Raw genomic sequence first — 13,910 nt, 5'->3', positions numbered from 1 at the left:
ACTCACCAGTAAATCTTCTTGGGCAATGTTCTGTCTGTGAGACACTGGCATACATGAGTTGCTAAACTGATGAATGAGCAGAAGTTATCATTATGAGATCTAACTAGACAACTTTAAAGTTCATTTTCCAGTGTATAGTGCAGTGTAAAAATAAAATTGTAGCTCTCCTCACTCCTAACTTTACCAAACGACTCGGTTAGAATCATTAAATCATAAGACAAACACAGAGGTGAATGGAAACAGATCGCGGTGAGTAAATAAAGCAATTATTTGCCAGTTTACTGGAACTGCAACATAAAACTTGGTTAAATCTCAATGTTAGTGACGATAAATTGAAATCAGTGACATAAAAATGGTTATTAAAGCAGATACTGTGGCTCACACATCTTCTAACAGCTTTTTCATAACAGTTCACTTTTGGAGATGTTAACGGATATGAAAGTATTGCACTTGTTGGAAGATTTTTTTTTTAATTGTTATGCTTTGCTAAGAAGAAAATTAATTTAGATGGTTTTGTGTCTTTAGCGCATTTATTAAGTGTGAGTTTTGAGGTTTATGGAAGTGAGCTGCAGGCTCATTGCATGATGGCACTTTTATAATAAAAACAATGCAAAATCAGTTTTTGTTTTTTTTTGTCCCTTAAATAGGCATATTGGATCTCTGAAGGATCATGTTACACTGGAGTAATAGCTGCTGAAAATTCATGAATCACGTGAATAAATTACATTTTAAATAATAATAAAAAAAACATAATAAATTGTACTATTATTTTACATTTAATTATTCCAAACTTTTGATCAGTTGTGCATATATGTCATGTCATTGGCAAAAGGTTAATTTTAGACTGCAAACACCTCAAATACCAAAAGGTTTCTTATCTTATCTCTTGCTGTTTGCTAACCCCATTGCATCTCTTGTAGCCATTTATGAATTATAAAAAGCTCAGTAATGTGTGTGAATACTGATTTTGTTATTAATGAGGTGCTTATGACAGTGGGGTCAGAGGGAGGCCATGTTCACCAATTTCCCACTGTACTTTTAGCGCCCAAGAACCATCAGCCATAATCAGATTACCGATGGCAAGATTTCTCCAGTTGGCTTGTGGTGTAGGAGGCAGATTGATGGTCTCTTATAAGCTGTTTTGTAACAGAGGGCTCGGAGATTGTTTATCTCTCTCGCTCTTGTCCCGTTTCATCTGCCGATTGCTGAGTTTTCATTTCCTCTCCAACACTTGTCCCGGCGGAAACACTCTCAGCGTGCCAAGGCCCTGTGAAGCTTTAAGCCCCTTTTTGTCTTTTGTGTTAAAATGATCCTTTTATATTAATCCTCCAGATGGGAACCACCCTGAAGTTGGCTTACCCTTGGCACTTATCAGAATGTGAAAATCATCTGATTATGCTCCCTCTGTCCTTTTCAGTCTACGATCGTGTTGTTTTTCACCCATTCCAGCTTGTTTCTTGAGGGTCCCGGGAGGGGCAGTATTTGAAAAAACACCGGCTCCCCATCGACGCCGCATACTGGTGTAGTCATATCATAGTGATCAGCAAATTAGTAATTTCACCTCAGGTAAAATACAGTTGTAGGACGATGGATTTGATCCATTTAGATGTAGATAGATCCCCATTTGCAAAAAGAATGCCTCGTGCATTATCTCTCTGCGCTTTGACAGTTTTCCCCCATTGCTGGGGCTCTCAGATCTCTTGTTTCACACTCAAGCTTTTGTGAGGGTGGGAAGACTGACTCTCTTAAAGTCATTTTTGTACTTCTGTGCTGCTGAAGGTCTGGCAGCAGGGAGCACCTGCAGTCACCATACACTCCGCACAGCATTAGTTTGCCTGTATGTGTAGACGGAGCTTTTTTTTCTACAGGGGCAATAAAGAGACAAATACCAGGCTTTTTCTTTCCTTTTTCCCTTTTGGTCCAGAAGGTTGTTCCCTGGAGCGCTACAGCAAGAGAGGGGATAAAACATAGCAAAGGTAGCTATATTTTTTTCCGCTGCCATGTGCGGATAATGTTTCCTAGAGTGCAAGTGTGCTTCTGATCTGAAATCAACTGCGGAATGTGTATTATGAACAGTAAGTGATTTTTCGAGAACATTATAGTAGCTCAGTTCCAAAACCTAGATAGCTGCCTTACTGCCTACGTATTAACTAAAATACAACTTCAGAAGTGACTGATTTGGAACACTTTATGTAGGCAGCAACTCAACTGGGCATCATACAAACACCATTCAATCTGCTATAATAAACATTAATTGAACACACCATTATCTGGTTAAAATGAAGTTTAGTCTGGGTTTAATTTTTTTTTAATGTTTTATATATTTTTCTAATAATGTAATTATTAAAATAATTTCTTAATTAATTACTATATATAAAAAATTTGTGATTAGACTTTTTAGTAATTAAACATTTTTATGTATTCATTTTATATTGTATGTTTATTTATGCATGCTCATTTCCCTAATTTTTACATTCAGATTATATTAGCCAGCAAACGCTTACTTAAAGTTCATCTTTAAAAGCACTAATAATTTAATAACACTGTAATCTTTAACAAATTTAACAATTTCGTAATTTCATAATTATCATTTGTGCAATTTCAAGTAATTGAATTTTTTTACTGAATTATTTGTTATTATTATTTGTATTTTTTTTACTCGTTTATTTTTTTCCACTGAACTTGTCATAGTGCATACTGGGATTGTCTTACTTGAGAAAGATATATTTGATGCTGCTTAAAATTCGGTCAAAGCAAGCTCTTATAGGGAGAAGTGTAATGAAGTTGCCTAGTTTTTGGAACAGCTTTGACATTGAATACGTGCTTGTGTCTTACATGCCTAGAGTGCACTAGGCTTTAAAATGCAGTGTTTATGTAGCACGTTGTCTGCATGAATGTGTTTCTGGCTTTTTTTTGTGGGTAGGTGTTATATCTAGAGTGAGAAATAAATGGCGAGTAAGGAGTACGGAACAGAATTGTAATTAAAATTTTCAGTCTCGTTAAGTTGGTGACAGCCTTCACTGCACCATGGCTTCCAGCGATCGATGGGAAAGATCTGCCTCCAATACTAACGAACCAAGAGATTTCGAAGCCCTGGGGAGAAGAAAAATTAATTAAAAATATTTATGGCCCCAATTAATCAGTTCAGTGAGATACTCTGATTGTCCGTGGGGTGTATGGATGCATGTCGCATGAAGTGAAAGGCAAGTCTGAAAAAGATCAGATGCTGTCTCTTTCTGCTGGTCAACACACACACACACACACACACACACACACACACACACACACACACACACACACACACACACTCACACACACACACACACACACACACACACACACACACACACACACACACACACACACAAAGACACACACACACACACTCCCACTCTCTCCAGCTTAAGGAGCGGCTGCTCCCGACAGCTTCAGCCATACACTTTTACCCTACATTGATTCCCCTAACAGCATCAGAGAGACCACATAGTGACAGGGGCATTGTGCTCAGTCTCTCACTCACATATGCTGTTCATGTTGAGCAAGGGTACACTCCCAGCACAGATGTGACAATGTCGATACGCTGGTTTACTCTATGCTCTCAGCTGTTACCCTGGTGCCCAGGACAATAGAGCAGTCCAACCACCTGCATTTTACACCCCTCGCATGAACTATTATTAGATGGGCATAAGCATAGGCATCATTACATGCCCCCATCACTTTGAAATAGATTGCAGAAGGAATTGATTCAGTGGAAGCATATTTGTTCCAAAGATAGCAGAAATTTTGTCATGTAATTACATTTATTGATGCTTATTGTTTCTATATTATATTATATTATATTATATTATATTATATTATATTATATTATATTATATTATATTATATTATATTATATTATATTATATTATATTATATTATATTATATTATATTATATTTTCCTGTCCACTTTCTGCAAATATGGTTTGGTGTTGCAGTTTGTCTGTTGTAGCAAAATTATACTTTAAAGGAGCATTGCGTAGGTTATGAAATTTCTAACCGTTACTGACACCAGTGGCCGTTAGAGGAACTGCAGCCAGTCTCATGCTCGTTCTCAGTGCGCACGCTCTTTTTTTTTTTTACTTATGAGGAGTGTCCGTGGGTGTCTGAATTGTCCTGGAGGCTGGTCGCTTCTTTCCATCCGCAGAGTCCATTTGAAAACACTATTGACGCTGCTTACTATAATGGCTGGCGTGCCGTACGGTTGTAAGCCCAAGTAGACGAGAACGCGCATGACGTCACATTTAGTGAATTTTCGCGCCAATTCGGGCCCGACTCCTCCACACACAATTGAGCCTACAGGCTGATAGAGGCAACCGTGGTGGACAGTCGAGGTGTCATTCTTTTTTTTACATCATGGTTGGCTCATACATGTACAAATGAAAACTCTATCTTAAAGATTTTTTTTAAGTAAAAACCTCCACATAGCTCCTTTAAGCATGAATGGCTCTAATGGAAATTTTTATTATGAAATTTACATACAGGTCGGGGGGCATGATTAATTGCATTTTTTTTTTTATCACGTTGCTTTCTTTATGATTAATCACACTAACATAATGAATTAACTGGAAAGCATTAAAATAAATGTGTTCCTGCATCTGGTACGGAAAAATAGTTTCAATAGTTTATTAAAACAGCAGGGTGGATCAGAACCCTAAATCCTTGTATGCAAATTAAAATACTACCATGGTTTTTATATAAAACATATACCACAAGTTCTTTTTAGCACTTGAATTGATTGACAAGAATGATCGCTATTTCAAATCACTGTGTGAATTTAGTTTTATGTTGAATTGCCACTCACCATGCTATTGAATTGTTGTTTAAATAATGAAGTTTATAAGCAAGTAATTATAATAGTTTACATTTCAGTTTTGAACTGAAGAAATACTCTATTTATATAATTAAGCATATTCTTATTGTACATTCAAGTCCTCCAGGGAAGTCTGCAATTACAGTGTCAGGTGTGTTTAAATAAATAAGTTTGCTGACTTTGCTTACCTTACTGCTCAATTCTTCTTCATTCTTCTTGTTGGCAACAGCTTTATTGATTTCTGCCATAGAAAGGGATCTTAGCTTAGCTTTTTGTAGCCTTAAGAAATTCCTCTTTTTTTGTCACTTTGCTCTATCAGTAGAGCGTAGGCAGAGCTGCATCAAAAAACCTAATGAAAAACCAAATATTCTGCAAAGTATTACAATGGATAACTTTTTGTCTGCTGAAGTAAGATGTGTTACTTGTACATGTACTATGCAGGTTAATTCAGGGCAGAATTTTGAATCACAAATGGGATATTTTTCCCCACATTGTCACGATCTGTACATACATTTGTATCCTAGATGGGTGAGTAAACAGGGCAAGTGAAATATGCAAAGACTATTGGTGCCACTTGTTATTCTCTGTGTGCATGTTTTAGGGACTGAAGCATTTAAATGTATCCAGCATTGTTACTTGTCATTTTGCAGATACTATGTTTAAAGTAACACTGTAATTGCAGGAACAGTCTGCCTGGAGCAGAGGCACTTAAACAAGCTGGTGTTAAGAGCCTCAGTCAGGGGCAGAGCGAGGTTAAGTATCTCACTCAGGAGCACAACATCGGTAGAGCACTCTCCAGTGGGACACTCCTTCCTGGAAATAAACCAGTGACCTTTGTGTTAGCAACCTGGATCTTTGAAGTGTTAGACTGCATATTCTTTCCCACCTACTATTAAATCACTAAATTATAAGTTTATTTGTGTGATTTGTATTTGTATTTGTATTTATTTGAGCTAATTTAGATCATGAACCAATTAAGTAGTTTTGGTTTTATCTGACTGTACACAAACTGTACAAATGTACATGCAGAAATATACACAGAAGTCCCTAATTATTTCATTTTCCATATGTAGGTTATAACTGTATCTAACAGTTACAACCCGTTTCCTTGTTTATGTGTTACAAATTTGTTTAAGTTACAGAAAATCAAAATAACACTTTTTTTTTGTTTTCAGTATTTTTAGCATAAATTGCCATTTGCAACCTATTTCACCTTCTTAATGTGACTCATTTCTGAGGGAAAAATATTTGAATGAGGCCTAGAATATTTGGGAAAAAGTGAGTGTTACATAACGGAATGGAGTCAAAACTGAATATACATAAACAAAAATTAATATGAAAAAGTTTTTTTTTTTTTTTAAGAAACAGCTGTTGTGTGTTATGAAAACATGACACACTACACTTATATTGTACTTGCATTATGTTCAGTCATCGCCACTACAAATATTCCTACAATCTATTCTGAGATCTATTAACTACAGACTTGTCTCTACTGTTCAAATTCAAATCTGTGCCCAAGTTATGACCATCAACCCATCAATATTAAGTCAGCCTGTGTGAAAAAAGTTCCTATCGAATGAATCTAATCTAAAGAAACTGTCACTGCTGGCAAGAAGATTTCACTGCCTCTGCAATTGTGCCTCTTCGTAGTTTTCAAGCTTGTAAAATTGAGAGCACAACAATCTATCAGCAGTTTCCTATCAATCATATCTGCATGGATGATTTGTTCAGCGCATATTCATCTGTTATTTAAGCAAAAACAAATCCATTTCTGCATGAACCTAAACTTCTATGCACCAGCAAACAGCTTAGTTTGTTCACTGTATAAATAAAAATATATTTGTATGATCACAAGTAAGATTCTGGGCTTCAGGTTTATTTAGTTTAGCATCAGTGCAGGTGCCAGACAGTCATCAATCCCAATGTCACTGCAGAGATTGGCTGATTGATCGAAGCGAGTCAAAGCGCAGAAGGTGAGACAGGTTAAAGCACAATCATGATTGACATGGAGTCAGCCGAAGAAAAGCAGAAAGAAGCAGAGGACAACATATTAAAACAATGCTTTTGAAATGGAAAGGGCCTGGCAGAGAGAGAAACAGGTGGTGAGTGGGAGGAGGTGATGATAGAGAAAATATTACATGAACAGAAAAGCTTTTAGGACAGGAGGAAAATTTGTGAAGGAATGAATGGTTGTGTGAATAATCAGGAGGGAGAGGGAATGAAGGAGTTTAGGGATCCTGTGAGGATCCGCAGGATTCGGTTATACTTCAGAAGGTGTGTTGACAAGACCCAGAGCGCCGCTACTGTACGTGCATGTCACAGCATTTACAGCGGACATTACACTCTCAATGCATTACTCAGCAATTATCACTGCTGGGCTTCTTACACTTGGTTAATGTAATCCTCGGCTATCTTATCCATGTTTCATACAGTTCATACTCTATTCATGGTTAGAAATTCATAGATTTCACACTGTGCGTTCGTTAATGCTGGGTTAAAGTTCTTATTTGCATATTCATGAGGTGATTAACATTGATTGACATGATGTGACCTGTTTTAATAACTGCTTGTCTGTCTGTGGGAATGTAATCATGTTATCGCTCTTGTCTACTGAAAATATACTAAGTAATAGCATAGCTTTATTAATCCTGTAAAATTTGTTATGAAACAGAAGCACTGAAAGTATTTTTTCCATATTAGGATGTAAATTCAAGTGAAACAAAAAAAGATTGGTTGGCAGATTTGAATGCAAGCTTGTAGCTTATTGTAAGAGAGGGGCGGGGTTTAAGCAGACTGATTGGAGAAGCCCTGCATATGGAATACAATGCATGCATGAATGAATCATTCACAGTAAGATCATTGACATGCATTTAGAAAATAGTGTGAATTTTCATTTCACTTTTCACTTTTCATTGCTTCAGACAAACAGTGATGAACAAAGCACATGAATATTTAATATGACAAGTACTGAAGCGGTTTATAATTGTCGGTTGCTAAACATCTCACCATGACATTCTGGCATCACAAAATATAATTTTGGCACAATTATTTTAACTTGCCAAATCAGTGGTAATCCCATTTTCAAAATGAGTGTTAATAATATTAGAACTGACCTTAAACTAGTGTTTAACCAAAAGTTAAATGTAGTGTAGAATCCCTAGTGCATTCTTCGGCAATTACAATAAATCCACAATAATGTTTATTCACTGAATGTCTAAAGCACACTGCACATAAAAATGGTTAAATTCACCAGTTATGGTCTGATTGGCTGGGTTTATGCAATTTCCAGGGCTCTAACTGTTAACACTCTGCTCTTGAGTCAAATTAGTTCTGTAGTCCACAATTCTTTGTTTTGCAATTATATGTCCCACAGGGAATCTTTGTTCATATACATAACCCATCATGCAGTGTTATGCAGTTTTGCCATTACCATCATTCAGCTTAACTGTTCATTACTCTTCATAAACAGAACTCACACTGCAGTGCTTCATTGTTCATGTCTACAGAAATCAGACAGCCTCAGTCAACATCACACTTAAACTGTAAAATTGCAAGAGATCCTAATGTTTTGTGGTAGAAACAGCTTCATTTCCAGGTAATTGCAAAAATCAGCCTGTGAAATGATGCATCACCAACCTGGAAGGAGCTTCTATTAGAGAAGTAGATGGCATGCTTGAATGCTTGAAAAGTCTATCATTCATTTGAGCAAAAAAATATACTTAAATAGTTGGTGTTTTTTCCCCTTCAGTCCTCAGTTAGCACATGCTTGAATTAATATTAAAGGATATTTGTCTTGTTTTCTCAAAGAACAAACAAACAATTGAACTAGAACTCTTGAACTATACCTTGAAGTGTTGACACAGAAGGGAGGTTAAGAGGTGTTACACTTTAAAAACATGACAGCTGATTGCAATAAAAGGTACATAGGTTGCTTCAAAAATTATATAAAATAAATCACTTTTTAGACTTCAAGGCCTCCCATTGTCGAAGACAATAATTGAAGGTACTTTCACTGTAATGAAAAAATTGCTCATTATAAAACTTTCAAGTATTATTATATACAGAACCTGGAGTGGTAGTACAAGATTTTTGTAATAAATTTAATTAATAAAATAATTAAATCTATAATTTTTTTTTCAGGGTTAAAAACATTTTAGAGCTTGACTGTAACGAGAAAAATTTATGTTTATATTACAACTTTATTATTGTTTTTTAAGACTTACCCAGGTTTAGAAATCACACTTTTTGAATGGCCTCATACATTCAGGCTTTCCAAGATTATGTAGTTTGGTTAATGTTAATTGATAAATATACAGCAATTCATTTTTTTTAATTCATGATTGATCATGATACATCAGCTTATGTTAATTTATATAATTTAAAATTAAAAAAATGTATTATTGAACTACAGTATGTAAACAGCACCTTAACTATATCTTTTTAAATAGTCCTTTGACTTTTATTGGACAGGAGAGTCAAATATAAATTAAATTAAAATTAAATTAAATGTATGCATTTAGCAGACGCTTTTATCCAAAGCAACTTACAGTGCATTCAGGCTATCATTTTTTACCTATCATGTGTTCTTGGGGAATCGAACCCCCAACCTTGCGCTTGATATCACAGTGCTCTACCAGTTGTGCCAAGTGCCACTGTGCACACTACCCACCAGGATTTGTCTATGAGCACAAGTTAAATGCCATAACACGTTTTTCCTATAAGCCTTCTGATGATATTTGCGACATCTGATAGTACTAGAAAATATCCGCCACCTTGGCTCATATTGAATTCTAATGACGCTGCTGATGCTGCTGTCTTGCGATTACTCATACGTTAATGAATTTGCCTGGCTGTGTTTTCTGCTACCTTGCCTTGTCGTTCCACTTTTAATTAACATACTGCAATGATTAAAGTTTTAACTTAATTATCTTAATCTTTTCTCTTAGGGCATACAACCCTCTGTGGGAAACTGAGTAAAACGTTTCACCAGGACCAAAACAGAGAAGCTTTGCTAGACAGAGAGAGAGGGATACGTAACGTGTACACAAGTGACTTCAACTGGATGAAGACAGTGTAATGGAGGAATAAGTGGAGAAGAGTGAAAAGAGAAGAACGAAAGAATGAAGACAACTGGAAAGCAAACACATCTTTTCATCAGTTGTTTTTTAAATTAATACATAACAATAAGACGACATGATTTACAGGAGGCTGCTCCTGTTGGTGTCCTTCTGTTTTGTTGGAGGTGGTTGTGTCACTAAGATTGTTCAGAGAAGGGGAGTGAGCTCAATTCATGCCCAGCATACAGGAAATGGAGCAACTGACCAATGGGATACAAGTTCGGAGAGGAATGGAAATACAATGAAAAGACTCAAAGAACTGATTGGTCCCGAGGAAGTTGAAGAGCAGATTACAGCTCACCAGAGCCATGGAGCTTCTCCTGTCTTCACCATGGAAAATTTTGTTGGCTTTAATGCCAAACCTCCTGTACAAGTAAACAAAGACTCCGATCAAGCAGATTTAAAGGTACAAGCACCAACTGATGACACTAGAGATATTTTGGAGTTTAAAAGGGGTAGAAATAACACAAAGAAAGGTGAAGGAGTTGACAAATGGATCCCGATGCACCACAGGACATCTTCTAGCATACACTTCAACAGAACCAGATTCAAAATCCCTTCAAGATCCAGAGCAATTTCAAATTCTGCTGTTCACACAACAGCGGGTACAAAATTTGTCACTCCAGATTCACCTCATAAATTGAACCTGACTGGAAGCTTATTAAAACTGATCTCTAAAGAAAACCTTGTACGGATTGTGAATTCCCAGCTTCAGAGTGTCCCAGGTCTAAATATTCCAGGTAAAATGAGTCACAGCAGGAAAAGGGATTTGATCAACATGGATCGCATTCAGGTGGAGGCATTTAAAATGAAAAAACAAGACAGGACAGGCACTCCTGAACTTTATAACTCTGATAACCAGACTGATGAGCTACATTCAAGTACTTCTACAAATCTCAGCCTTAATCCAGATCAGACTGTTCACACTCTCTTTAAACAATTTAGCGGATTAAATATGGATCTAGGCGAGGGGGACAGAAAAATGGAGGTGAGAGGTCCACCGGGCTCGGCATCATGGAAGTACAAACACTTCAATACTCACTTAGCATCGACTCCCCAAAGTGAGATCCTGCCCGTCACGGACACAAATCCCTTTGCTGGTCAGAGCGATATGGGCATATCACACTCTACATCTCAGATTGGCTCGGGACATCAGACTGATGCTTTCAGCTCACTGACTGAGAGGAGTCTCGACATTAAAATGGAATCAGATCAGAGTGTTCATACGCCATTCGGTGTCACTCAGAATCCATTGATTAAAATTTCAGAACCCATTGACAGCAGTCACATCCTAAAACTCCCACCAGATCCACAATGGGGAAGGAAGGAGGTGGATAAGAGCAGAGAAATGACTGTGGACTCACACCATGGCAGAGAAGGACAAGGCCTTGTTTTCCAGGAAATGGATGAGGATGAAGATGAGGAGCGGAATCAACGAAAAGGGAAAATCTCACGGTCTAGAAGCCGACGAAGCTGGATCTGGAACCAGTTCTTTGTCATTGAGGAGTATGCTGGTCCAGAACCAGTGCTCATTGGAAGGGTAAGAACCCCTTATTATTCTACTAAAAAGATAGTTCACCCAAAAGTCAAATTAAAATGATGGCAAAGTTGAGTTTTCAGCTGAAATTACTCCCATCCTCAGTGTCACATGATCCTGCAGAAATCATTCTAAAAATTCTGATTTGGTGCTCAAAAACATGTCTTATTGTTAATGTTGAAAACTGTTGTGCTGCTTAATATATTTGTGTAAACCATGGCAAATTATTTCTGGATTTTTTGATGAATTAAAGTTAAAATGAGCAGCAATTATTTGAAATTGAAATCTTTTTAAACATTAAACGTCACTGTTGTCAATTTAACGCTTTGCTGGAAAAAAATATTAATTTGTTTAAAAAAAAAAATCTTACTGACACCAACCAACAGACTTGTTATAGTCGTGTTGTTTTGGACCCTACTGAATTTCACTGTATGGACAAAAACATTTTGATTTGATGATGACTTCTCATTTTTTGGATGAACTATCTGTTTAACACACAACTCATTGCTATCAACATAACTGATATTGATTGACATTTGCATTTATCTAAATAACCACTTTTTCTAATTGAATAATGAGCTGAGATTTAGAGGAAAATCAAAGATCACTAACAAATATGACCCTCAACACAGTGAACTGGGGAAAAAAAGCTCACACTGAGATCGAAAGACATATCCCACAGAGCATTGTGCCTGGATGTTTATCACATCACTGATCTTAATGGCAATGTCACATTATCCCAGTCTTTTTTTCTTGCTGTCTTTGTCTATTTGAATCCTGAAGAAGCTGAGCTCTGCAGGTCACAGAATAATGTTTCAATCAGCCACTTAATCAGCTGCCGATTCTAGTCTGTTAAAGCTACAGTAGGTAGACAGCCTAATTGGGCTTTACCGCCGTGGTAACTGTAATTCAGTCGCGTGTTAAAATCATTCGCAAAACTACCGTCGGGTGGCGCAAAGGGACGGATTGCGAAATGAATTTAATTGTAAAATGAGATAAAAGGAAGAAGTAAAACAACAATAACATTATGATATAACATTGTAATGTCTTTAAAAAATATTCAAACATTTACAGTGAGTTAATTTTAAAACGTAAGATAGTCTTAGGCTACAGTCTACTCATCAAAAATTAAAATAAGACCTTTACACAAAGGATCATATGCATGCTATTGTTATTAAACAGTAAATAAATATAAGGCCCATGTATGTATATATATATATATATATATATATACGGATAAAAAGCTAAATGTTTTCATTTCATTTTCATTTCGGTTCATTCTTGGTTTAAAAAAATCTTCAGGTTCCATATGCAGAGCGAAATGGGAACGGTCCAGCATTTAGCAATAATTATTATTAACTCTGTTTTTATTCTTGATTTTTTTCAAACTACTAACACTTTGCATTTTTGAATTATGCCTTATGTGTGACCAAAAATTGAGTATTTTCTGTTTCAGCTGTTTGATCGCGCTGGTGTCTCGTGCACATATTCACTGGAAACAGCAGTCGTTCACCAGACATTCAGCATTAGCAGCGATCCGCTTACTCCACATATTGTTAATTATGATTTTTTTCCATCGATACTGAAACACGCGTGAACAACAAAGCCTATTTTACCTCACGAATAATACTTAAGCTTCAAATGGGCAACATCACGAATATGGAAACGGATTTCTCCCGAGTGAGAGAATGAGAAAGCCCAACCTTACTTTATGCTTAGCTTTAAATTATTATAATTTTTTTTGTTTGTTTATAGCTAAGCCTATATTATTATATACTGCAATTATATTTATCCATTAGAATTCTATATTTTTAATTCTTGTTTTGTTCTGATATATTTGTTTAATTTAAAGGATTTGTTGTAAAGTGAAGGGAATTAAGTATATCCTGTTTGTACATGATAACATTATTAGGCCAGCCGTTACTATTTCTAAATGTAATAAAATGCAATTTATACATGAATTATATAAAAAAACAAAAAAAAAAAAAAAATGAAGCAAATGAAAATAGGTGATTAATACATTAAAATTAAACCTATACACAATTAATATATATTTTTTCTCTCACAAACTTAATTTATTTTTTAGCATGTTTAAAAATAAATAAATAAAGAAAACATGCAGCAAATGAATAAAGGCGATTGATCCGTTAAAATTTGTTACTCTGGGTAACAGTAATTATAAGTATTATATACTTCAGAGCAGAGCCTGCATGGGCCTAATCTAGGCTATTTTTTTGTTTTGTTTTTTCCATTGCATCTGAAAATGACTTCATTCATCACATTCACTTCACGCGCTCTGGAGCAGATCCCCCTCTCGCGTTGCTCAGCTGTGGACGATTTAAAAATGTTTGATATAAAGGTTGCTGTCCCATTTTATACAGGAGTTTTTCATGTAAAAAAATCGAA

General features: G+C 36.0%; 2 protein-coding genes across 4 annotated transcripts in view; one reads left to right on the top strand and one right to left on the bottom strand.

Annotated features, from left to right (window-relative positions):
- Window positions 1-13,910, bottom strand: part of LOC132154697 (protein arginine N-methyltransferase 5-like) — a 463,524-nt gene that overhangs the window by 104,268 nt on the left and 345,346 nt on the right. The window lies entirely within an intron of this gene.
- The window catches only part of LOC132154693 (uncharacterized), a 158,223-nt gene that overhangs the window by 57,931 nt on the left and 86,382 nt on the right, over window positions 1-13,910 (top strand). For all 3 annotated transcript variants that reach the window (XM_059563341.1, XM_059563343.1, XM_059563342.1), the window contains exon 2: window positions 9,797-11,507. In XM_059563341.1, the coding sequence (XP_059419324.1) occupies window positions 10,044-11,507 (1,464 nt within the window). In that variant the 5' untranslated portion in view covers window positions 9,797-10,043. The remainder of the gene's footprint in view (window positions 1-9,796; window positions 11,508-13,910) is intronic.

The sequence above is a fragment of the Carassius carassius genome, chromosome 12, assembly GCF_963082965.1.
Source record: "Carassius carassius chromosome 12, fCarCar2.1, whole genome shotgun sequence".
Taxonomy (NCBI): domain Eukaryota; kingdom Metazoa; phylum Chordata; class Actinopteri; order Cypriniformes; family Cyprinidae; genus Carassius; species Carassius carassius.
This window is presented reverse-complemented; position numbering and strand designations above follow the sequence as displayed.